General features: G+C 41.3%; 1 protein-coding gene across 1 annotated transcript in view; it reads left to right on the forward strand.

The window, feature by feature from the left end:
• Nucleotides 1-27,702, forward strand: part of ROS1 (ROS proto-oncogene 1, receptor tyrosine kinase) — an 89,408-nt gene that overhangs the window by 45,180 nt on the left and 16,526 nt on the right. The window contains 12 exon segments of the mRNA XM_050951615.1: nt 255-431; nt 1,876-2,093; nt 3,193-3,340; nt 6,748-6,980; nt 9,925-10,101; nt 11,073-11,247; nt 11,755-11,872; nt 15,952-16,139; nt 17,031-17,123; nt 17,690-17,825; nt 18,362-18,524; nt 19,786-19,850. Of these exon segments, the coding sequence (XP_050807572.1) occupies nt 255-431; nt 1,876-2,093; nt 3,193-3,340; nt 6,748-6,980; nt 9,925-10,101; nt 11,073-11,247; nt 11,755-11,872; nt 15,952-16,139; nt 17,031-17,123; nt 17,690-17,825; nt 18,362-18,524; nt 19,786-19,850 (1,891 nt within the window).

Genomic DNA, 27,702 nt, shown 5'->3' on the forward strand with positions numbered 1-27,702 from the left:
TGTAATTAATCTTAACCATAATAATTGGATAAGAAGAAAAGGCATCAAATCTACAGTTTGTTAAAGAGGGAAATGTTTCACCTTTATGAGACATGTCAGAAAATGTCAGAAGTCTTTTTTTAGGAGGAGCTTTCCTAAGACTCAGATGCAAGTTAAATGCTCAACTCATTTTAACTTTCAGTGGGATGGGTATCTAACTGCACTTTTGCCTTTATTTTTATTCTGAAAGATAACTCTGTAATATTTTTCTACAGACATGACCATTGGTAGTTTGACTGTCGACAGACAGTTTATATACTGGACTGTTGTAACAAAAGACTATACGAAAATTTGTCAAGCAAATAAAGAAAGCAAACCTCTCTTCTTTCAGGAAAGAGCACATGAACAGGTGCAAATCTTAGCCTACAGCACAGCCATGCAGCCCTACCCAGGTAGCAGGTTTTTAAAATTTTAACATGTCTTTTTAAAATAATGTATTTGGATTGTAAATTATTCTAAGAGTGTTTATCTAAAATTTACCGCTGCAGATGGATTTCAGAGGAAAATGATTTAGATACGTAGGACAGTTCAATAGATTGTAATACAATGCCATTTTTAGAAGGTAGAATGAAAGCTAGGAACTGGCTGGATGTTGCCTCGTGTCAGAGTGCATCATAATGCTGCTTATGTTCCATCAGCACGGATGTGAGTAGTGGAGAATATCTCTTTAAAAGAATTTGGAACCTGCAGGTCATACGAAAAGATGTGATTTACAATGGAACCACAGGAAAGCTGTAAGTGTGGCATCCTGAAGACAGTCTGATGACTCAAAGTGGAATTGTGAGAGTTAATTAGCGAGCAGAGGGATGAAAAAAGTTAGTGTGAGAAAACATCACTGCAAATGAAAATTAGACTTTGCCCTGCAGCTCTTCTTCCGTTATAACAGGCAAATTCAGTCTAATCTACCTATAGTGCACTCGTTACCATAGTAACTAAGGGCCAGATGTTCAAAGGTATTTAGATGTCCGTTGGAATTATTATTTATGCAGGGTATTTCCATGGCACTAATTTAAGCATAACTTTATTAAATCCAAAGGCTACAATTGCTCTAAACATGCCTAAAAAGCTAAATAATAAGCAATTTACTACATCCAAGCAGTAACAAAACATTTATAAGCATTTGATCAAGATACTTACAAAAGGGCTGACTCAGGGTGCTTAGACCCATATTGGTTGGCTCCAGCTTGGTCAGGCAGGTATTAGCAATGAACCCTTGAAAGGGTTTACTTTTTTTATACCTTTTAACAAACAAGTGAAGTCATTGCCAGTTATTGGACCTTAGCTAAGGCCAGATGAAGGAGTTTCTTATGTAGCCAATTATTTACTGTACCTGGTACCCAGTTAATTGTGTTATTTCTATTACTTCAGCTCAAACCTTAAATATGACAACACAGGTATTTTGAAGGCTCACTACAACTTTAACACAGCATTTCTTCTTTCTCAGGGTCATATTCTCTTTGGTCAAATGCTTTGGGCCTGTTGCTCATGCTAATATCCCAACTCAATTTTCTGCCATAGTTCACTCAAATCTAATGTGGGCCTATATTCCTACAGTGCCTAACGAGCACCTAAATACCTTTCAAAATCTGTCCTTGAATAACTTACAAGAAAATAAACAAATTTTTCTCTTTGAAAAAATTTACCTTTACTGGCTGCAAAAAATGAACCCAAACTATTAAATTCAGACGTGTTTCTTCATCTGTTTATGAAACCAGTGAAAAGATAGTATTTGCTAGTTATACTTTCTGTTGCTAAAGGCAGTAGGATCACATCTAAAATCTGGATTGTCCCTACAGCTGTTATACTTCAAAATGTTTTCCCTCCCATCCCTTCTAGATAAAGGATGCCTGACTCTAGCTTCAAATGCTGAGAAACCTACTATTTTTAATATTACAAACACCAGTTTTACAGTAAGCTTACCACCTGTCAAAACACAACTTCTGTGCACTGGCATAACCCGCCCTACTTCAACATACCTGGTGTACTATGGAAAAGTTACTAATGATGTCAGGAGCTCAGCCCGCTGTTTGTCTGGCCTTCATTGTACAGTAATGGTAAGACTATTTTGGAGCAAAAACTTGCATGGCATCATTTATGAAAAGGTGATTCCATGACACTTCTAAATGTTTGATGTTCCATTATGAAACCTTGTTTCCACAGACAGACACTACTATGCATTAATTTCCCACTCCATAAAACCATGCCACCTTTTCTGTATAATTCTTCTTGCCAGAAATGTAGCTTCTCTGCCTTTCTGTAACATATTTGCACACAAGAGGACTCTGACGTTCTACTTTATTAACATTTCCATGCTAAAGCTCATTTGAAGGGACCCTTCAGTTTCTACTGCTCAAAAGCAGGTTGTGGATGCAATCAATCTATTTAAATAACCATTGCGACCAATTTGATTTGGTATCTTTGTGTGCTTGCCGTAGGAAATGAGCGTACTTTTGCGCTCTCTATTTTTAGTTTTTTTTTTTTGCGCAGTTGCTATTTCTAATTCCCTGACAGTCACTGAACAATATGTCTTTGTAGCTGTAATTATTGCACTTAGCTCTTGGGCCAGTGCCTGCTGAAATCATGATAAGATTTCCATTTATTTCAGTGAAGGCTGGATAAGATCCCTAGCTCACATCTTTATAATACCATGACAATGACAAAACATTTTCTGGGATGGAAGAAGTTCATTATCTGTGCATAAAACGATACAGTTTGATGATTCCTTGGTACTTTACATGAAATGAGTTGTGGGTCTCAGTGACAAAAACATCGTTACACTTGGCACTAATTAGCTGAAATCCTTGTTGGTAATCTCAGTAGAGAGGCCAAGGATTAAAATGGCACAAAAACAGACGTACCCTAGTTCCTTCCTAGAATTGACCACCGAAATCAGGATTAAAGACATTGGTCAATTGCAGGACGATGACATGTGTTGTCCCTGATCTGTTAGAGATGTTAACATTCTAATGTGGTCAATCTGGCATCTTTCATGATCCTTAAATTTACGTTTAGGAAAACGTACTGCGATATTTTGATTTTTTCCTATGTAATTAAATCGTATGTTCCCATTTCATTGCCAGATGCTAGTTCGGACATACAGTGCTTTATTTTCTAAAAGTATTTATTGTCTGTAATTCTGCCTCTTAATTACAGGAACTTCAGGAAAATACTGAAGCACTTATTGAAGGCCTACAGCCATTTTCAATTTATGTGATACAAGCTGCTGTGAAAAACTATTATTCAGATTCTTCTGAGCAGCCACGTTTGGGAAAAGAGACCATTGGCACAACTCTTTATGGAGGTGAGTTTTAGGCTCTACTCTGACTTTTGGGTCTAGTTCTAGTCGCACTTAGGCAAATGTAACTCTATTGACTTCAGTTAGAGTTATTTCTGAAGTACACCAATGTAAGTGCGAGCAGAATAAGGGCTTTTATCTTTAACTATGTATCATCTGCTAGAGAATTTGGAAGTGTCTGCTCAAAATTTAATCTACTCAGACCTGCACAAAAGGCTGGAGGTCTAACAGTATAAATAAGGTTTCTGATTTTCAGTTTTAACCAATAAAGAGTGATAAAACACACAGATATAACAGCAAAAAACCAAAATCAGTGTTTATCCAATAGACACCAGAAAAACACCAGAAATGGTTACTTGGATCTAAGGGCTTGTCTACATAAAGCAGTACTGTGAGCTAAGGGGATGTAATTTCCAAAGTGCATGAACATGGTGCGCATTAATTGGTCTTTGTAGATTCTGCTGGTAAGCACTAAAGATTCTTTTGAGTGCTTTAACATAGTGCTGTTTTAAACAGTATACTATGTGGAAGCACACTACAGAACATTACAAAGGGATTACTTATTTTGCTATGTACCACTGTAATGAGTAATGCATATAATTACTCATTGTGATATATACAAAGAGAAAGTCCTCAAAACCCCGATTTGTGGACATCTACATAAACTAAAAAATTGCTAAAACAAAAAATCTTTTAAAAAATAGGGTGACCAGATAGCAAATATGAAAAATTGGGATGAGGGATAATAGGTCCCTATATAGGAAAAAGCCCTGAATATCGCGATTGTCCCTATAAAATTGGAACATCTGGTCACCCTATTGAAAAATGAAATAAATAACCCCTGAAAAACTGAAACCCTAAATATAAACCTGTGAAATATCTGAGTCCATAGGGAGTGATCCATTAATGCCGTGGCTTGTTGACTTCCTGAGAAAACATAAAGCAATAGCTAAGCAACTGTGGTGATTCTTTCTGACTGAGGCAGCATTTCAAAATAATTTCATGTGTGTGCAATATGAAGTCTTTTTTTCCCCCAGGAATCTAACTTCCACACTGCTGTCGGAATATGTGTGTTTCCTGACTTTTGTTCTTAGTTTTCTGCAGGGGCGGCTCTAGACATTTCGCTGCCCCAAGCAGGGCATGCCTGGGGGAGGTCCACCGGAGCCGCCTGCCGCCCTACCGGTGACCGGCAGAGCGCTCCCCGTGGCATGCCTCCACAAGCACGTGCTTGGCATGCTGGGGCCTGGAATTGCCACTGCATGTGATTAACAGTTTTATTAAAGCTTGGAATTAAATCAGCTGCTGTCAAAGCTTCTTCATGTTCCTAGCATATTTAACAACACATCAGAACTTTGTGGATCCTCTCTGTCTTCCCATTGTTTCTATGTCAAAATGAGTGAAGCTTGAATCAACCTTTACATCCCTGCAAATACAGAAGAGGGAGCGAATCAAAGGAAATAGGGCTAGGAAAAATAAATGCTTTGGTCTTGCCACTGAGTGTCACTCTTACTCCACACATTTCTTAGCAGGAAATCTGTTTTCCTTATCAACACAACCTATGCAAATTTCACTTGAATAATCTATGATCTTGTAGCCAAAACATTAGTGTACTTTAGGGAAAAATACAAATAAAAATTAAGTAAACTGCAGAAGTAAATGATGATGCTTTACAAAGCACATTCTCCTCATTCTGATGTGTATGGGACTCTACCTTGTTATAAACCTAATACTGACATTTACCTGTCTAGCCCTCCATTTATAAAACTGTTTTCCTGCTGAACCAGTATGGACATGCCATATATCAGTTCAAAGAGTATCTGTAAATATCAAAAGAGGATTTGTTTTTTCAAAGTGGTCATCTAGTAACAACTGACATGGATAGGAAATGAAGTGGAGGAGAAATCTCTAAGCGTGGCTGTAATAAGCTTATTTAAAAATGTTATTGAATATTCAAAGGAAAATATGTACAATGATCATTCAGCTCTAGTTACAATTCAGTGTGCATCCTTATTAATATTAAAATGCCCTATTCTATTATTTGAAATGGTTTGGAATGGATTCCGTAGTGTGAAGGTATAGTTGGGAGAAATGGAATGGAAACAAAATAAGCAATATAGAAAACTTAGTATGGAAAACTTCCTAACAGTTTGATCTATTGGATTATGAAACCATTTCTCAAGATAAATCGTGAAAGTTTCATTGTTTGATAAACTTAAAAGTGGGCAAAACAAAGCACTGAAAAATGTATTGTAGGAAACAATACTAGATAGGCAGGAACTTGGTTAGCCTAACAATATTTTCAATTTCTAACTGTTGTTGATTCTATGACTTATGAGCTGATATTTTATTTGTGTTTCTTTTACAAATTAGCTAATAGTTCATTTGAATGAAATGCAAGAATATGATGGTTTCACTACAGAAAATATCAGTGCAGTGCATCTGCTCGGTTTAAAATCTCATTGTAGGATGACTGATACCTTATTAAATATTTCTCCTTATATATGGATGGCTGTACTTCTCTTGACAGATCATGAACAGAGTATCATTTCATATGTTCTTAGGATATGTGCCAAAGTCCAACTCAAGATCATAAGAGGCAACACTCTTGTACGGCTAAGAAAAATCTGTAGTGCTTCAAAGCAGCTGACATTTTATTTTTGTTTTTTGTTTTAAAAAAGAGAGAGAGATTAACAATGCAAGATGTACAGAAACTGTAACTTCTTTGATGTGGAATCTCTCAAACACAGACTTCCCTAAAACCAGGCTTTCTAGATCTTGCTATCCTTGCATGAAGCCTCATTCTAACTTTCTAGCTTTTAGATCAAGCAAAACAAAATTAAATCAGAATTTGACTCTGGGTTAGAATGCACGCTTTATAAAATTAAAGCTATTGAACTGTCTTTCTTCAAACTTGACTTACTCCTTATATTTCAAGATGATCAACATAACAAGCCTACCCTTCATGTTTCTATCTTCAGACATTGTTGAATTATCAGTGTGCAAAATTTCTGATTTCAGTATATGGGCATTTTTTTTTCTAATGCATGCCTAGAGTAAATGCATATCTGAGATCCCAGGTAGGAGTCTGGCAAAGAGCATGAGTTCTGTGGCTCCACTGCCAGGCTGGCAAAGAAGAGTAGCTGTAAGTGTACCTGCTAGGACTGTGGGATAGCCGAAGACATATAAAGCATCTCAAAATATTTTTGAATCAGTGCACAGTTTTTGATGTACAAGAATGTGGATTTTATGTGTATGATTTGTAGGGGTAGAGTGTAATTATTAAAAATGGATCATATGTCACATGCTTTTGTGTATATTTAAAGCCCTTTATACTGATACTTTCTTCTTGATTTCTCTGAAAATAACCCTTGTCATCTAAATCTACAAGATTTTTATTTTGCTTTTTGTTTCAGTACCAGAGGCAGTTAACCTCATTGAGATACTGGTTCTGTCTGATGACACCATCAATATATCTTGGAGTGAGCCTTCACAGCCAAATGGACCCATAGACTCTGTCCGCTATCAAATTACTGTCAACTTTTTACCCCCAATTCCTGCAGCTCCTTTGAGAAAAAATGAATTTCCAAATGGATCGCTTGCCTGGTCTATTAACAGCCTCAGTGGTGGAACAAATAACGTGTTCAAGGTATAATTTTAAGTGACTTTATCATATTTTCCGGTTTCTTGAGTAGACATACTTATTATCCACAAGTGACCAAGCCACTGTTTTGTAAAGTAAGAGCATACTTGCATTTTGTAAACATGGGTTCAGACCCCTGGCAGAGTTGTCTCAGTCCCTCAGCTTTCTGAGGAAGATAAATCATACTTCATCCATTTCTCCTTGTGTGGGTCTTTCAGATGAGATCTTAAAAACTGAGCTCTGGGGCCTTTCTGTTTTGTGTGGACACTTAAGACCCCATGCATATGTGTAATGCTTGGCTATGATATCTTTAGCTAGTAATTCTCTTCTTGGCACTGTCATGCAACATGCTGTGAGTTGATCAGATGACTGCCAACCTTCCCTCTGTAAGGTAGAGTTTTTCAGTCCTATGGTATATGCAGTAATTTGGGATAAATGAAGCTATATAAATTTAAAATGTTAGTTGGTCAAATCTTGAAGTCCTACTGCAGAACTTCTATCCTGATCCATTGAGGTCAATGGGAGACTTTCCATTAACTCCACTGGTAGTAGGATCAGATCTTTGGCCTATTGTTAGTATTATTAAAATATTTTTATTTAATGGAAAATTCCTAGTTCTCCCAAAAAGCTGTTTGGTCCAAATCTACCAAGATATTTACCAAGAACTCCAGACTTAGGTCCCTATGTCTGGCATTTAGGCTCCACTGAGATCCAGAAAATTTCTGCCAAACGCTGTAGGTGCTAAACTCACTTGATGCCTACATTGTCAGGATAAAAGTTCCCTTGGTGCCTGAATTCCTGCCCGTGGCGCCTGAATTCCTGCCCGTGGCATTCACTCTGCTGCCTCACACTATTATTTCCTTTCTCATTTTTACCTGTGACGGGGTCAGGCCAGATGGCTACAGGAGAATGATCCTATTGGGATTCTGCCCGCCTACTACTAAAGGACTTTCCACCAGCCTAAGAGGAGTATCCACTCTAGACATTTGGAAACCTGTTTCCCACCTAAGCCCCAGGACGATCCATGATTGGGAGGAAGATAAGTGAGGGATAAGTGTGTGGGGCCTGATTTGGTCAGCATGCTCAGAGGCTGCCTTCAGGGCTGAGTCCCTTTCAAAATCTGATTGGTGGTGGTACTCACCTTGCAGCTTTTAGCTCCTGGCCAAAGCACTCACCTGGGAGATGGGAGATCTGAGTTCAATTCCTACCTCTGGCTGGGTGGCGGGGGGAAAGGATTTAAACAGGGGTCTCCCACACATTTCAGGTGAGGGCTCTAACAGCTGAGCTATGGGATATCCTGATATAGCACTCCTTCAGTCTTGCCTGTTGATGCTCTTCCACTGTATGTAAGTAAAGTCATTGGAGCAGTGGGACTGGATCCTACATCTCCCGTATGGGTGCCCTAACCACCAGGCTACAGAATCATTCTCTCGCTCACTCTCTGGCCCAATTGATCTTTCATTATTTGATCCAGTGTGGTACAGCTTCAACAGAGAGACTGAGGGCGCACCACATCAGAATATCCCATAGCTCAGTGGTTAGTGCACTGTCCTGAGAGGTGTGGCAGGCTTCTTTTCCCCTATCAGGCAGAAGAATGAATTAAACCAGGGTCTCCCCAGCCCAGGTAAGTGCTCCAATAACTGGGGTAAAATGTATAGGGTGGTCACTAGACCTCCTTATGCATTTTGTGTGGAGTGAAGCAGGTGTCTAACTCACTCTCACAAAAAATAACTTAGGTGCCTACACCACTTGACTCCAGGAGAGGGTTCTTGACTGTGGGTCACTAAGCAGAGATAGGTGCCTCCCTGCAGCGTGGATTCAGGAGCCCGTCTCTGAGAAAAGAGCAGAGCTTTAGCACATGCCCCTCTCCACAGCATCTTCCACAGGCTAGCTAAGGCGGCTCCCTGCTTAGCATGCTTGCTTTTGAGGCTCTCATTGTAAGGTGCTTGTCTCTTCATACATATTAGCCTGTGCACCTAATTCAGGCTTTGTGGATCACGGTGGTGTTGCTATGATATTTTTAGGCACCTGACAGTTAAGTGTTGGGAAGCTGAGCATCACACTGCCTTAGTCCCTTTGTGGCATCCAAGTTTTTCTGTTTTATCCATAGAACTATACTTGATTATTTCACTGAAAGTTGACAGAAACATATGAGCGGATTCTACCTTTCAGCAGTTTATAATTTTTTTTTTTAAAAAGCATACTGCGAATAAATAGTTGGAGGAACAATACACCAATTCTGGTATTTCTTTAGTATTAGCAAGGGCAGGTTAACAAGGGTCTAAAAATGCATGCAGCGCATTGGCTGTTTGGTGGACTTTAGGAGAAAAAGTCTCTCAAATTAGGATGTGCCCCGGAAAGAGGAGTGCAGGGAACGGTCTTTAACATCTAGTTGGTTAAAATGTCACAATTCCTTGTGGGTCATTGAATTCCACTGAAGTGTGATGCTATCCATGACATTGTCCAGGCAGGCTGTAGACAAAGGAAGGAGACTTATACGGACAGAATAGGTGATATTTTAACTGGTGATTTTAAACCTAGGGAGAAGGACTCAGTGGGTGTCAAAACACTACCCAAAGGTTTGCGGAAATGCTTGTGTCACACAAGGAATGAATATGAGGGGAGCAATTCTCTGGGAGAGATGAAACTGGGGAGCTGAGAAGAGTCTGTTGGATGGGGCTAGCGACCAAGAGAAGTTCTGTCTCAGAGTCCCCATAGCTTTAGTGGGAAGACCCAGAATGTTTGGATTCAGGCTGTGCATAGTCTTAATCTTTCCCTGAGTATTAACTTTGTTTAAAGCAGTTAAGTAATGTTCCAAGGTACTTGAATGACTAAAGGGAGCACTCACATTGCCAAAACAACAACCGCCAAAACAACAACCACCAAAACCACACCCAATGCAGTTTTCAGAGTGGCTTGAGACTGTATGTTTCATTGTTTCTCCTGTTAGGTTCTTGCTTTTCATCCGGAGAAGAACTGGTTTTCTGAGAGTGCCCCTGTGTTTGCAGCAACATTTGAGACTCCGCCTGTCCCAGTTCATATAATTGCCAGAAACACCAGTTGTCAGTTAGAATGGAGGTCTCCTTTGCATGGCAACATAACCAGCTTCTGGTTTGAATTGCAGAAGGTAAACAATAGCCTTTTCTTTTCAGATTAAAGGCCAGATTTTGTCCAGCCTTGTAGAGGGTGGGGAGGTAGGGAAGGATGCAAGGAGTCATACTGGGTAATTCAGGCACTATAATGTCACGCCAGTAGTAGTACTCCAACAAGGGACAAGGTGAAGGCAGCTCTGGCAAGGAACAAGGGAGAACTGCCCCTGCAGCAGGTGTTCTCCAGGACTTCCAGAAGATTTTTGGCTGAGTCATCCAGAACCTCTCAGGGAAGGAATAACCCCCTTACACACTCTCCAGTGTGTGCTGTGGTTAGAAAGAAATAAGTGGGCTCCAATTTTTTTAAATGTTGAAATAATTTTTTTTAAAACAGTCTATGAATTTTATTTTCATCTCCTACATGGGGCAGGCCTAGAAAGAAACTGCTGGGGAAACAAATCAGTCCTGTATCATGCGCTATGAAGTAAATGCTACAATGGTAGCAATATACATGGCAACTTTAGGTTTAACGTCTGAACCACGGTAGTCAGAAAATGCCAGAGACGCTACTAGACTGCATGAATGTCTTAACAGAGCTGATCATAATCACGATGGCTTCACTTAGGATTAGCCTGGCAAGCAAAACTCACAGTAAGCCAAAGGTACAGGTCAAACACAGGTGTGGAAGGGGAAGGCTGCTTATGGTCTCTCCAGCTCTTGCACATCTATGCTACCCACTCTGTTGTCCCGTGTGATTTCCAGGCCTTGTAGATCTCAGAAGAATAACATCAAATTTCTAGGTGGTCTTGGTCTGTCAGAAGAGGGTTTGTAGTTCACGTTCCCCCTGTCTCAATAGCTTCTCAATACTCGTGTTTGTATACACACTTCTTTAAGGGCCCCATACCAAGGCCACTGAAGTCAATAGAAAGACTCTGTTTATTGCAATGGACTTTGGATCAGGCCCTCACACAGTGAGACCATTGACTCAGATGATATTTTATTTTTCTAGTGGCAAACAAAAAATGGGTGGTTTTGTCCTGCAAACATCACCTGTACGGCAGGTCCCACGTATAAATGTCATCTCACGGGAGTTCGTCCTGACACCAACTACTTTGTGCGAGCAGCAGTTATTTACATAACCGGAGCAAGAAGCACTTCACCTCCAGGAAGCTTTAAAACTAGGGGTAAGCCCTTAAAATCATGTGATCCTAGATTAACACTATTTTGGGGGTGCAAGTAAACATTTTCAGGGTGCTTTTCCACATAATATTCATCATATAAGAATCACTGTTTTCCCTCTGTGTGAACTCAAAAAAAAAAAGGGTACAAAATAAATATCCGCCAAAAATAAAATTGGAGCACTCTTTCATAGGTGGGAGATGGGGAAGGAGAGAGTGGAATTGAAATGAAATACTTTAATGTTATAAGAACTCGTGAATCCAAGCAGAAGCCTGAATGTGTGTGAATGAACCTGGTGAAGTTTCCCATCATGAATAAAAGTCTAAAGGTTCCTTTTTCACAAGTAGCCTTTTAGATGAGAATCTCCAGTTCCTTCAGATGTCTCAACACCCAGGTACATGTCAAAGTTTTGCTCTAGCCCTGGCTCTTGTCACTTTTTTCTCAGGATAGGAAATGTGTGTATTAATATACTATGTTTTCAGAATTCTACATTTTCTCACTTTGCACAATAGCTGGAGTTCCAAGTAAACCAGGAATCCCCCATATAGCAGAGGAGAATAAAAATTCTGTACAGTGGGAAAAAGCTGAAGACAATGGAAGCAATCTTACCTACCACATTTTAGAAAGCAGGTAAGTGAGTTGCAGAGCATACTCCTGCTAGCAAATGATCGATGGTTCATTTGTGTATGGGTATCCAGCAGAATGTTTTACAGTAATTAAGTAGGAAATAGGTTCAGATTAAATACTCATGAGCTTACATTTTGGCCCAAATCCCAAATTGAATTTAAGCCATTTTAGAAATTTCTAAATGTTTGATATCTTTTGTTTTGAAATTGTATTTACCTTCTCCTGCACGTCTTGTTTTCAGGGAAGACAGGAAGGACGATCATCAATATGATTTGTGGCTGAAGGGGGGAATTCAGACTTTCAGCTTATTCCTCATATGTGCTTACTAATAGAAGAGGTGGGCTGAGGAGTTGATGAGGAGATTCAGGGACCTCACAAGCACACTGGCCTAAATTTTCCAAAATGACTAGAAATGTTAGGTCCCTTTATTTTTTGGGTACTCAACTTGACATAGTTTAAAGGATCTGATTTTCAGAGGGCTGCTGCTCAGTTCATTATGGAAATCATCCCCCTCTGAGGTGTTTCAGGCTTCTAAAAATTGAAACGTCCCAAAACACTCAAAATCAATTTTGAAAATTTACGTCAGAGACCCAAGGAGCTTTTAGTCTTCCTTATGGCTAAGTCTTCCTTATGTATCTGAAGGCAATATTGAAATAATAGAATCGTAGAAGTGTAGGACTGTACGGGACCTTAAGTGATCATCTAGTCCAGTTCCCTGCACTCAAGGCTGGACTAAGTGGTAACTAGACATTTCCTGACAGGTGTTTGTCTAACCTGCTCTTAAAAACCTCCAATGACAAATTCTACAGCCTACCTAGGTAATTTGTTTCAGTGCTTAGCTACCCTGACAGTTAGGAAGTTTTTCCTAATGTCCAACCTAAACCTCCCTTGCTGCAATTTAAGCCCATTGCTTATGTACTTGAAAACTGTTATCATGTCCCCGCTCAATTTTCTCTTCTTCAGACTAAACAAATCCAGTTTTTTCAATCTTCCCTCACAGGTCATGTTTTCTAGACCTTTAATAATTTTTGTTGCTCTCCTCTGGACTTTCTCTAGTTTGTCCACATCTTTCCTGAAATGTTGCACCCAGACCTGGACACAATACTCCAGCTGAGGTCTTATCAGTGCAGAGTGGAAGGATTACTTCTCATGTCTTGCTTGCAACACTTCTGCTTATATCCCAGAATGATGTTTGCTTTTTTTGCAACAGTCTTACACTCTTAACTTATATTTACCTTGTGATCCACTATGACCCCCAGATCTCTTTCTGCAGTTTTCCTTCCTAGGCAGTCATTTCCCATTTTATATCTGTGCAACTGATTGTTCCTTCCTAAGTGGAATACTTTGTATTTGTCTTTATTAAATTTCATCCTGTTTACTTTAGACAGTTTCTCCAGATCATTTTTGAATTTTAATCCTATCCTCCAAAGCACTTGCAATCCCCCCCAGCTTAATATCATCTGTAAACTTTATTAGTGTATTCTCTATGCCATTATCTAAATCATTGATGCAGATATTCAACAGAACTGGATCCAGGACTGATCCCTGTGAGACCCCACTTGGTATGCCCTTCCAGTTTGACTGTGAACCACTAACAACTATTCTCTGGGAATTGTTTCCCAACCAATTATGCACCTGCCTTATAGTAGCTCCATCTAGATTGTATTTCTGTAATTTGTTTATGAGATGGTCACGTAAGATAGTGTCAAAAGCCTTACTAAAGTCAAGATATACCTCATCTAATGCTCATACCCCATCCATAAGGTTTGTTATCCTGTAAAAGAAGGCTATTAAGTTGCTTTGACATGATTTGTTCTTGACAAATCCATGCTGATTGTTACTTATCACCATATTATCTTTTAGATGTTTGCAAATAGATTGCTTGATTATTTCCTCCGTTATCTTTCCAGGTAATGAAGTTAAGCTGACTGGCCTGTAATTCCCCAGGTTGTCCTTATTCCCCTTTTTATAGATGGGCACTAAATTTGTCCTTTTCCAGTCCTCTGTCCCACCTTCTATTAGTTTTCGAAGATAATTGCTAATGACTCAAATATCTCCTCAGTCAGCTCCTTGAGGATTAAGAAATGTCTTAGGAAAGGCTATCTTCTAAGTATTTCTGACTCTGATAAACTCAGAAAAACCAGAAAGTTCTGGAAATCTCATAAGAAAACTAGTTCTAATAAGATTTCAAAGACATTTCCCAGATACAAATGTCTGTTTGGATAAACTGGTTAATCAAATAAAGTTCTGGATGCTTTTCCAAATCAAACCTCTGAATCAATTAATGCATATTCATCACTATTTGAAGTATAGATACTTCATTAACCAGAGGCATTGAGGGGGAAATGGTAAATAGTTGTCAGACAAGGACATTAAATGTTCCAGGTTACTGGGAACTCCTTGAATTAATCCTCTTGCAAATGGTTAGCTTTAGTGAACATGTCTATACTCATAGGCATCTACACAGCAGTAGCTAAAACTTTAAAAAGTCCTTCTTTTAGGATCATATTGGGTAACTGTATAGCCTAGGATATTTTTTGTCAGAAGAGTTGTCTTTGATTCTTCCAATTCCTGATAAGGAATCTGGAGGGGAATCTTATCACGGCATTCCAGAGTCAATGTAAGTATTAAATCTCCCAAAGATAAATACATTGCATAATATCAAAGGGGGTTCTTCTACTGGGTTATTTCTATGACATTTTGTAGATTGGGGGTTAGGAAAAGAACCAAAAAATAAAACTCAGTGCATTGTTTTTTCTAAGTTAATTTAGTGCTCATGACAGTGAAAGACTGACAGCACTGCCAGAACTTGGCATACTTCAGCTGCATAAGCTTACACCCAGGCATACTTTCCTGGTGTTGTAAGCTTCTACCATGAGTACACGACAGTACTGAACTGGATACGATAACTGAGATACGATGAGACCTGATGATTTTGATTTGCTAAAGGCCAGATTGCACCTGACCCATGTGTGGGAGTCCAAGGTGAGGAAAGGCATAAGGAGCTTGTAAGGGTTATTCACAGTCACAAGCTTTGTATTCTCCTGGCTCCAAAGCAGCCCATAATCAATCCATGATTCATCTTTGATTTTTCATCAGTTTTGTGAAATTTACTTTTCTCATGTGGTTTGATGTAAAACCAGGAGAAAGTCAATGGTTTCAACTGAGTTTTGCAACGTGTCCAACTAATGTTCATTTGAACCCAGTTAGGTAAGTGTGAACCCAGCTAATCAATACCAAAGAAAATATTGGCATAATCTCCTTAAGGATAATCGCTGATTTTCACAGAACTCTGTCAGTAACATGAATAACCCAACAACATATACATTTAGCTTCCACATAGCCTTCTGGACTAGATGTTTTTGTTCTGTTCTGCTTTAGAGTGAATTGTGGGGTTTGTTAGCATGCAGTACAAGGCCATTTCACATGAAGTACACTTGTATCGTATAACATGAAATGACCATTCAGACATGCCGTACAGATTTAATGTATGTTTCTTCTTCAGATGATGTATAATCTGCTCTGAATTTGTGGTAAGCAATCCAGTCAAAGCCAACTTAAAAAGGAAGCAATATACCTGACAGCCAGCAGATACTGTGGGAAACTGGCTAGCTAAAGGATTGTGTCTTCCCTGCCAGTGACATGCTTTCTGTATTAGCTTGTGAAACCCGATACACAAGAGGCACTGAACTGCTTTACGCCCCAGAGAGCTAAAACCTCTAACAGTACAAAGAATAAATGAAGAGTTTTGCCTAAAATCAAACAATGTTTTGAGATCCTGGCTATGAGTGTCATATTAAAACAGCAGAAAGGATGCCCTCACCGGGTATGTCCAAAACATGCTGGCGTTTCATTTTCTATGCCAAGCTAAAGAGGTGTCATCTCCTGCATTACTGGAACAGCATGTTAGTATCACTATGTTTCTGTAGCCAAACCCACATGAATGGAATGGTACTGGCTGTAGAGCATGTGCAAGAAGTGAGTCTTTATGTAGGCCATCCTGTTGAAATGATGTATGGCAGAAGCCGTAAATAACAAAAACTAGCTAATATATCTTTGTTGTTTTGCTGTGCACTTTGTAGGAAGGGGTCCTGGAACACAAGTGAAATGAAGCCTTTTTGGGAGATGGTTTACAATGGCTCTTGTACCAATATATGCACATGGAAGACCAAGAACCTTGAAGGAACTTACCAGTTTCGAGCTGCAGCTGCAAATATGCTGGGACTGGGTGAATACAGTGGCATCAGTGACAATATAGTGTTGGTTAAAAGTATGTGCTGTACTTTTTATTCTGTTAATCAGCTAACATTGAAATGGTTGATCACCAGCAAAAATCATTTTTATTCAGGGTAACCCCAATGATTTATGAACAGAGACAACTATTTGTATGAAGATGTCATAGCATCTATAGTGTAAAATGTGTAAGTGGCAATTAATCGCAGTGTTTTTATGAAGAGTTCCAGTTGGCAGTGCTAGGGCTAACTTTCTTTTCAGAGAAACACTGGGGCCAAACTCTCTCTGCACTTGTTATCCCTGGGTTGGATATGTTTTTCTGCACTGTCTGGAGATGCTGTGGTATATCGAATGAAGTAAGGGTGGGGTTCAAAGGAGCTCAGCGTTTGCTCAGTTCTGCTCCCATTGACATCAGTGAGAGTTTTCCCATTGACTTCAGTGGGAGCAGACGTAGGCATGCACTGAGGCTTTTGAAAATCTCATCCTAACTGTTTAACAGTTGAACAGCTCTTCACTCTTCTTTCATTTACAACCGTCAGAGGTTAGAGGAACAGCACAGAGCGGGAGTTCTAACAGGCTCCGTCTACACTGCACCCCTTACAATGGCATGGCTGTGCCACTGCAGCCGCACCGTTGTAAGGGGCGCAGTGTAGCCACTCTTTGTAGCCGGGAGAGAGCTCTCCCAGCAACAAAATAAAACCACCCCGAACAAGGGGCAGTAGCTACCTTGACAGGAGAGCGGCTCCCGCTGGCAAAGTGCTGTCCAAACAAGCATTTTTTGTCATTAAAACTTTTGTCGTTCAGGGGTGTATGTTTTCACACCCCTGAGTGACAAAAGTTTTAACCTCAAAAGTGCAGTGTAGACAAAGCCACAGTTTTGCTGAGCTCAGTTGCATTGTCAGTGAACTACTCTTCTCTTTCTTAACAGATGCTGCGCTCCGCCCAGAGGCAACCATGACCATAGCTGTTGTGACTGGAGTGATTGCCTTCATCTTAATTGTGATTGCACTGTTTGCTTTAGGTATGTGATTACAAAGTTTAATACACCTTGTACATCTGCCAGACCACAACAAAATGAAACAAATCAGGAATGTAAGAGAAGGACCGGCTGGTGTTTTAGAGCTAGATCTTGTGAGGTACCAAGCAACCATGTTTCCTGGCCTTAGCCCCTGCAGATTCCAACACTCAGCACAGTAGAAACTTGGATCTCTACTGGGTGGTGCTGTATAGCCCCCATGCAGAAGACCTGGGACTAGAAGGGACCTGGGAATGCTCATGTTTTGGGTCACCAGAGATTACCGGTTATGCTCATAGTGGCAAGTTTCATTGCAGTGATTTTAGTTCTCTGCAGGGAGAGCAGAGGGACACTGAGGGTGCAGTTGCGCTCTTGCATTGTAAACTCATACTGGTACAGTTAGTAATTGTTTCGTCAGGTATGTCACTGGTATTCATATGTATAAACCCAAACGCGGGAAAGGGACTAGAAAATGGTCTATGATATAAAGGAAAAGCAAATGTAATTATTCAGCTTACTTGTGTAAAAGGATGTCAAAGTGCAATCTCCTATGTTCTGCTTTTCCCTTCCAGTCTGGCACAGAATATGGAAGTTCAGAAAGTCTGCACAGCATGGGCAGATAGCGCTTGTCAGAGAAGATAAAGAATTAGATCAACTTAGGGGGCTGGCTGATGCTGTGGGATTGTCTAATGCTTGCTACGCTGTGAGGTATGTAATTGTGACGTGTAAAAGCTACTTCCAGAGCAGAAAATTTAGCCTTCCTTCGTGAGCCTGATTTTCACAGATGCCGAGCACCTAAAACTGTGAGTGAAGTCAGTGGGAGCTGTGGGTGCTCAGCACTCAGAGAATCAGGCCCAGAGAAAGTGACTCAGTGCCCACAATTGGGGCAGATTTTTAAAAGAGTTCAGCTTACATCTAGGTGCCTAAATAAGGTCCAGCTTTTCAAAAGAGCATAGGACCCAGCTGCTCCCATTATGGCACTGTGGAATATCAGTCCATGATTGCTCAACATCCTCTGTGCTATGACGGGTATAAATCTGGCTTTAGGTACACAAGAGGTGTAGTTCCCTCCTCTGCAGAGGGCATGCAAAAATCCTGTGCATCACTTCAGTCTCTTGTGAACTGTGTCCAAGACAAATTGTACCAAATTTGTTTAAGGCAAAATTTGAGAGCATTCCTCAACCACGTACTTGTTTGAATGAATATTTATTTTTAAAGCTATAACAAGCCATACTGTTTTGTAGCACTCTTCCTACTCGGGCGGAGATTGAATCTTTGCCAGCCTTTCCTCGGGACAAACTGAATTTGCATAATCTGCTGGGAAGTGGAGCCTTTGGAGAGGTGTACGAAGGGACTGCAGTAGATATCACAGGAGCTGGAAATGGAGAATACAAAGTGGCAGTGAAGGTAATTTCAGCTGTGTAGCCCCCTTAGCAACAGCATGGTCTAAGGTGAGCAAACATGGCTTTGTGGTTAGGCCATAGGAATGGGAGTCTTGAAACATGGGTTCTGTTTCTATCCCTGCCACTGATTCACTCATGGAATCCTTGTGGAAATCACTAAGGGCTGAGCTCCCCTCACAGCACATGTTAATGTCAAGTCTTGGGCCTTTTCTTATCTGAGACAGTCAATCATGTTGAACATTTTAACTTAAATCATATATATATAAGTCACTAGAGGAGGGTAATCCAGAATTTAAATTTTATATCGATAGATAGACAGATAGATATTTAAATTCTGGATTATCCTCCTCTAGTGACTTAACTAAGACCAAATCTACATTCAATTCCAAATCTTGGGAATGTGAGACTAACTCACTAGGCAACCCATGGCATGTCTACTCTGCAGTTGGGAGTGTGCCTCGAAGACAGGGTAGACAGACTCACTAATGCTACTCAAGCTAGCACACCAAAAATGGCAGTGTGTATGCTGTGGCGCAGATGGCGGCTCAGGCTAATCACCTGAGTCCCCTGGATCAGTCCTCGGCTGTCTAGCCTGAGCCTCCACCCATGCTACAGCATCCACACTGCTGTTGTTAGTGTGCTAGCTGAAGCAAACCTAGTGTAAATCTGTCTACTCAGGCTGGGAGGCAGGCTTCCAGTTGCAGTGTAGATATACCCCAGTGCCACAGTAATGTGACATGACATAATGATCCAATCTCCCTCCTGTTTAACCGTCAGTTGAAACAAGACTTGGAGAGCAGGGAGGTGTAATAGCATGTACAGGAACGCTGAACATGTAGCTTTACCTTTATCAAGAGCATGTTGCATTGCCACAGAAAGGGAAAGCTGAAAACAAGTGGGATCCATCTGAAAACATGGTTAATACCGTATTGCATAACTATAGGCAACTCCTTTGAGCTGGAACACAATTTTCCTAAATGTCTTTAGCCTCAGGTGTTACTCCCCTTCCCTGTACCCTGCTGTCTGTTTACTAGGCTGTCTTTACGCTGTGAGCTCCTCAGAGTAGGAAGAGGGCATAGATGCCTACTTCTGTTTAGAAAGTGCCTATTACATTTTAGCCACTGCTGGAAATATAGAATAGGAAAAGTGTGTGTGTTAGAAGAGGAAAGCAGCCCACTGAATTTTTTCTTCTATAGATGCTACCTGGGTTATACTGGCACTGATCGAATTGTGCTAACTACTTGTTTTGGTCTTGTGTTGCATAGACTTTGAAGAAGGGTGCAACGGACTATGAAAAGAGTGAGTTTCTGAAGGAGGCACACTTGATGAGGTAATGTTGGATCTGCCACAAAATTTATTTCAAGAATGATTTAAATGAAGGTTCTGACCTTCAGGAGGGATTAGACTTTCATCTGAATGGGGTTTGTGAGTATCTTTTGTGTCTCTTATTTTTGCTGAAGAATTAAAACATCACTGATGAATCATATCAAAATGAAGTTTGGACTGGGAATGTTGCAGCCTCACTGCTCCTCCCTCTGAGCCAATTACTAAAGTGATAATTAATAATAATGGGGTGGTGTTTGACAGCCCCAGTTTATCAGGATAAGAATAGGCCCCAAAGTTTTAATTCCTTGTTGAAAGTTGGTTTTAACACATTCACCAGTAGAGGTTGTCACATATCCTTACCTATTCAGGGCTCAAATATATGATATGTGTACATGCCCTCTGAGAATGAATTTACATGAAGGGGTCAGTGTTTGAACTGGAAATCCAGATTCTCTGGAGTCCTCAGTGAATGTGCCATGATTTGAGGTGAAGACTTCACTTAGGAGCATAAGAATATGAGTAAGGCTTAATTTTCAGAGGTGTTGAGCACTTGCAATTCTCTGACTTCAGATTTGGGCACTCACAATAAGAAGCTGGTGTTGAACATTTGGAATTTAATTTCCCATACGGAAAATATAATATTATTGAATTATAATAGACAGATAGCAATTGTATTGTGTGCCCACTCCCTCTTTGCTTCTGTTTCCATAAGTTTTTTTAAAAAAATCAATGTCACTCATAGACTCATAGACTCTAGGACTGGAAGGGACCTCGAGAGGTCATCGAGTCCAGTCCCCTGCCCTCATGGCAGGACCAAATACTGTCTAGACCATCCCTAATAGACATTTATCTAACCTACTCTTAAATATCTCCAGAGATGGAGATTCCACAACTTCCCTAGGCAATTTATTCCAGTGTTTAACTACCCTGACAGTTAGGAATTTTTTCCTAATGTCCAACCTAAATTTCCCTTGCTGCAGTTTAAGCCCATTGCTTCTTGTTCTATCATTGGAGGCTAAGGTGAACAAGTTTTCTCCCTCCTCCTGATGACACCCTTTTAGATACCTGAAAACTGCTATCATGTCCCCTCTCAGTCTTCTCTTTTCCAAACTAAACAAACCAAATTCCTTCAGCTTTCCTTCATAGGTCATGTTCTCAAGACCTTTAATCATTCTCATTGCTCTTCTCTGGACCCTCTCCAATTTCTCCACATTTCCTTTGCTCATTCCTTACGCACTGTCTGAACCGAATGTGGAATGAGACAGGCTCCTATACTTGTATGTGATTATGTAATTAAAGACTATCAAAACACAGTTTCATAAAAGAGAGGAGTTAAGGTTTTATGTGCATTTCTTGACTTTTGAATGCATCCATTCCCTTCTTTGAGTGCTGGTCCCTTTGAGTATTCAGTGTGGGTGTGCCTCTTTAGTTTGTCCTCTACTGCCCGTGGTCCGGGACAGAATCCACCTGTGTTCTTTTCTTTCACTCGATGTTTTACCTGTAAATAGTTATTTCATTCTTATGTTTACAAAGTTGGTTAGCTTAAATCTAATTTAGTTAGTTAGAGTTGGGGAGGTTTCTTCCCCCACCCTGTCTCCCCTATGCCCAGGGTTCCTGGCTTCAATCTGCCTTGCCTGCCCCTAGATCTCCTTCTGAGTGACCCTCACAATACGAGCCTCCACTGCTTGGGGGAGTTCTGCATTCTATCTAAGTGTGGGATTTGCCACTTGTCTCCCTCTGTACCAGGCAGGCTCTGGAAGTTACAGGTCTGCCAACCCTTTATAGCGCTAACCATGAGACCTAGATTGGATCCAGGGCCATCCCGTTCTCCAATTCTTCACCTGAACCGCTGAGCACTGCTCTGGTGGCAGAACGTCCCACCAAGCTGAAGGAACAAGTGGAAGCATGACAAGGGTAAGGAACACAAAAGAGGAGAGAAGTCTGTTCATAGGTCCTCAGGCAGGAGAGCAGCTTCACTTCCTCTCTCAGGTTTGAGCAAGACTCTGCACCCCATACAGTGTTCACCTAGAACTCATGGTGAGATTGGGCACACATCGAATATACCAGCAGCTTTTGCTGTTCCAAAACTGTCCTCTGAGTGATGCAAAGATAGTGCCAGTGCTCCCTCTATGCTGGCAGTGTCATACTGCACGCCTAAGCCTGCACCATCGGTCCTGAAACCAAAGACTTCAGCCAGTTCTCTTCCAGCTCAACTGAGATGTGCCCTTCAAGATGTTCTGGCAACCTACCTGGATCCAGAGTCCTTGACCCTCATGTAACCAATGTTAGTACAGGACATTTGTAACACACGCACCTCCTGAGAGTGGTGTTATATCCCCTCTAGTGTCACCAAGACCACTTAGAGATTAATGAGTCTGCTCTACAGCCTTAGCTAAGGGCCAGTTGGCTTTTAGTTTATGCGATAGAGGCTCATGCACTAATCTCCAGAGGCTGCAGGTTTGATCCTGCCTGCCGACGACGGGGGTCTATGTCGGTGTTACACATTGAAACACCATCTATTCCCCAACCCCACCTCCAACAGAGCTATGATATCAGGATGCTGTCCCTGCCCCACCTCCAGCCATACCACTCTCACCCAGGTGACACCAATGGCGCCACCTCTTAAGTTGGAGAATTCAACTCAGAGGAGGAACAAGAGATGGTAAACCAGTTATGATAAGGCTTCCCTATAAGAGTCTAGCTCTGACAGGGCTTCATGGAGACTCTCCCTTGCCCAGAACCCATATTCACCCCCAAAAGTGTACTGGTACCAACATACGATCCACCTTCCTACCCATATGACCCTATGTGGTCGCATTAGGGTGCATGGGATCCTTACCACCAGGCTCAGAATCATAATACTTCAGATACCAACCTCAACCTCCAGCGTTTAGAGAGAAAGCTCTGGCAGAATATCAAGAGGCACAGCTGGAGCAGCTGGTACTGCCAGAACACTCTATGATTTCATCCTGATCCCCAGATGAGGTGGTATTGCCAGTCTTCCCCACTCTGCCTGACCATTACATGCAATACAAAGAACTGCTTAGGAGGATAGCTGACATCCTTCAAATTCCATTGGAGGAAGTGCAGGACCTACATGCAAAACTTTTAGCCATCCTCCACTCTGCAGCTCCTGCCAAGATGGCCTTATACATGAATGAAGCCATCTTGGACTTGGATAAGGCCATTTGGAAGATCTTGGCCACCTGAGATATCAAGGCTTCCAGTCAACTCACTGAAGGTACATCTCATAGCTATCATTTCACCTCCAATAGAGAGTTACTCAGTTTTCACTTATCCCATGACAGTCCAATTCCTTAAAGGCTTTGTTAGTATTTTCCCTCTGCTATCTTTCCCTCCCAGGGATCTGAATTTAGTACTAGCAGCACTTATGAGGCTGTCCTTTGACCCCTTGGCTTCATTCTTCTTCCTGTATTTGATGAAGATGGCCTAGATCCTGTGTTAGTTCTTATGTCAGATTTCCATCTAAATCAAATGATTCATCTACCTGTATTTCACCTGAAGCCCTATCTGAGAGATGAAAGAAGATGACACACATTAGATGAAAGCCTTTCCCTGTCTTTCTACTTGGATTGGACAAAGCCATTTGGAGGAGCTGGAATGCAGGGCAAGGTCATATAGTCCCACAGATTCTTGAGGTGAATCTCTGGCTGCAGCCTCCTCCGTTACCAGCTTGCAGAAATTACTCCTCCTCCATGTTGTATCAAAGGTCACTCACATAGGGCACAGGCTACCTCAATAGTATCACTGCAATGTGTCCCTCTTTCCAAAATCTGCAGGGCAACTACTTGGAGCTCTGTCCATACATTGACTCAGCACTATGCTCTGACTTATGCCTTGGCAGATGATGCATCCTTTGGTTCAGCAGTCCTACAGTCTGTGGTACCAGGTACCTTCTCACACTCTTCTCCAAAATAAACATGTTTTAGGAATTGCCTACAGTTAATACAGAACCAATTTTCCCTCTAATTTTTTCCATTCATGTGTGGCATAAATTTTGTTATGTGCACCGAGGTATGTGCCTATGCGCGCCACCAGTAGAAACCAAAAATAGATAGAATATATAGTTTTAAAAAGTTACCATAGGGATAATTACTCCAGCCAGGACAAGTTAGGCATTTTAGAACTCACTACTCAAAGAATTAAATTTAAGTGTAAAAGAGAAATAAAAATGATGAAATGTATAGACCAGTCAAAAAACTCAAATAACACACTTTGAAAGAATAAAATTGCAGAGTATCTGTGCATTTCAAGAAGTAACAACAACAATAATACAAGTATGTTTTGGGAGGTGAGGGTGAAAGACAGACAGACAGACAGACACACACACACACAGTCAGTGTGTGTACTCTCTGCTGGGGAAGTCTCTGAGAGACGCCATGCACTGTCTCTTTAAGGCACCCTCACTGACCATGAGAAGGCTCATTCAGACCACAGCAGCTCTCCTGCTCCTATGCCCTGCTCCCCTCTCTGTGGAGATAGGGTACATGGGCAGGGGGAGAGGGGAGAGACAGAATATGTGTGTGTGAGAGAGAGGTGGCGACAGAGAGATCATGCACTATCTTTTAAAGGCACTCACTCACCACTCGTTCAGATCTCAGATCACAGCAGCTCTCCTGCTCCTGATCCCTGTCCCGCCTACCCTGCTCTGAGGAGATGGGGGACAGAGGGAGGGGGACACCCTGATATTAGTGCCTCCCCCTTCCCCCACTCTGCACAGTCAGCAGGAAGATCCTGGGAGCAGCTGGCCAGGTGCTCCAAGGCAGAGGGCAGGAGCAAAGCAGCGGGGAGGAGGGGCACATGAACACTTGCTGCTGCCTGCCAGATGTGTGCAGCTCTGCTAATCAAGTGTGCGGCACCTGAATCACTCCTGGGTGGCTGCTCGACCGCGCAGCTTAGAGGGAACACAGATGGGGACCAACACTAGAAAAAGCAAGGAAAGTTACGTACCTTATAACAACTGGATTTCGTTTAGATGTGCGGTACTTGTGGGTATTCCTGACCTGCTCTCCTTCCCCTCTGATTTGGATCCTCATGTGATTCACGGTGGAGTAGGAACTGAAGGGGCAGACTGTTGGCACCACCATTTATGCCCTTGGTTTGTTGCATGAGGAGGCGTAGCATGCAGATGTGGACCAATGGAAAAAGGGGTAAACAGTGAGGTGGCAACATTTGCAGATGATACAAAACTACATTTGATAAATGCAAAGTAATGCACACTGGAAAACATAATCCCAACTATACATATAAAAGATGGGCCTAATTTAGCTGTTACCACTCAAGAAAAAGATCTGAGAGTCCTGGTGGATAGTTCTCTGAGAATATCGTATCAAAAAAGCTAACAGAATGTTGGGAATAATTAGAAAAGGGATTAGACAGAAAATATCATATTGCCTCTCTATAAATCCATGGTACACTCACATCTTGAATACTGTGTGCAGTATGCGAATAGTGTAGCTGAAGTTGCGTATCTTAGTTCGAACAAACCCGCTAGTGTAGCCCAGCCCTTAGAGATAGGTAGAATATGAAACAAAATTTAAAAATTCATTGCTCCCATTAATCTTCACTCAACCAGGAACTTTTTTGTATATTTCATTTGCTATCGAATTTTCATGTGAGACACTTATCAAAAGGGAGATATTTTCATTAGCTGTCGAGGAAGTCTAATTGTAGATGCTTGATATTTATCTGTTAAATCTCATAAATTATTGAAGCTGAGGACTGACTGGGCAACATAATTGCAGCTGTTTAAAAAATCCTGATGTGCTTTTTATCTGAATATAACCTTTCTGTTGCTTGTCTGTCTAAATGAATATTGCAGTGCAGACTGTAATGCTATGTACACCGTTGTATTTAAACAAGGAGTATACGTGTCTTCTGTTACTTTTATTATGCACCAGTGATAAAATACTTGGGTTACATTCTGTTTTCAAACAACCATTTGATATTGGATATTGGTAACTGAGTTTCTTGTGTTCAAAAATATATTGCAAAATCTTGGGAGATAAAGAATGACAGGTCTGTGGAGAAACTGTTGGAGACTTGTAAGGGAAGTACCAGGTGCTCCTACTCTTACTATTGTTCTTGAGAGCCAGAGTTTATGTATGATTGAGAGGTATGTGCCAGGCAGGGGAAGGGAACTGTCAACTTAAAAATCACATTTCTCACTGAAAAGTTTTTACCTACTATTGTTACAAGCAACACCTAAGATTCCTGGAACTGAAAGAGGTTAGAGGAAAAACGTTTCTCAGTTTTATTTGTTTGTTTACAATTGGCAGCACTTTGACTAAAGTCAGTTTTACTCTATCCCCTGTATAGTTTCCCAGATTGTTTGGAATCTTTCACACAGCATTGGGAAACCATTTTAAATCACAAGAAATTGTGATTGTAAAAACATAGAACTAGACAGAATCTGGAACTGCTTTTAATTCCTTCTTTAAAATGTACTAGATTTTAGAGTGACAATGTCCCTATAATATCCCTATTTGTTTGGACATACAAAAGTTTGTTTATGGGGTTTATGCAAACAAACAGATGTGATTGCAAATATTCTTCATACAGTTTTAGATTTCCCTTGAAAATGTACTATAGGAAGCAATACTGCATAAGCAGGTGGTTGTGCTGGGTAACTTAATAGGTCCTTTACATCTCTAACTCTCCCGAATCTATGGTCATTTGCCCCTAAAGACTACATGATGGCAATCATCTGTCTCAAAAAAACAGTGGTGTAAGTGCCAAAGAAGTCCAGTTACTGTGTGTCATTCGGCTAAAGTGGGTAAAAAGTCCAATTCTTGAGTAACAGTCCTTGCCACAGAAAATGAAGTGTACAGTACAGGCAGGACCGGTGCCAGTGTTTTTGGCGCCCTAGGCGCATGGCCATTTTGCCGTCCCGCGGCTCCGGTGGACCTGCCGCAGGCGTTCCTGCGGAGGGTCTGCTGGTCCCGTGGCTGTGGTGGAGCTGCCGCAGGCGTGCCTGCAGGAGGTCCACCGGAGCCACGGAACCAGCGGACCCTCCACAGGCACGCCTGCAGCAGGTCAACTGGAGCCGCCTGCCGCCTCCCCGGCAAAATGCCGCCCCCCAATAATCCTGGCACCGTAGATGATTGCCTAGGTCACCTAAATGGAAGCTCCGGCCCTGGGTACAGGGCCAAAGGACGAAGCCAACTCATTACTAGCACTTGAGAATTGCTGAACTTTGCTATTCACTCTCTTCACTTTCCTCTCTCACAACCATCCCTCGTCGGCTCTTTGACTCTGTGGTAAATTGCAGGCCTCTAAAGCAGCCTGTTGCTAGCTGCATCTTTCCAAGCTTATGGTGTCAATGTTGAAAGTTTTCAAGTCCCTCTTGCAAATGTCCTTGTACCTGACCCTAGGTCAGCCCAGTGGCCTCAGGGTATCTGCAAGTTCTCCATGTAGGAAATCCTATGGACTATGTTCATCTTCCATTAGGTGCAGAGGACCAAGCCAATGGAGACATATGTGTTTGAGAAGAGTGATTAGACTTGGCAATGTTGCTTTCTCAAGTGTCAGGAACTTTGGTTTCCCACTTGATATTTAGACTATGGCAAAGACAGCAGGTGTGTGGAAGATGTTTAGCCTTCTTTCATGTCTGTGATAGGTGGTCCAGGCCTTGCCACCTAACAACAATGTGCTCAAAATGCATGGCTGCTAGATGTGTATCTTGGGTGTTCAGTGTTAGTTTCCTGTTATCTTACACACCCTTGGTTAGTTGGCTGAATATTGCGGCTGCCGATGCAAGAATTAAGCTTGTCATCTAGCAATAAGTTCTCCAGTACAGATGATCCTAGGTAGCAGAACTTGTGCACAATATTTAG

Source organism: Gopherus flavomarginatus, chromosome 4 (genome assembly GCF_025201925.1).
Source record: "Gopherus flavomarginatus isolate rGopFla2 chromosome 4, rGopFla2.mat.asm, whole genome shotgun sequence".
Lineage (NCBI taxonomy): Eukaryota > Metazoa > Chordata > Testudines > Testudinidae > Gopherus > Gopherus flavomarginatus.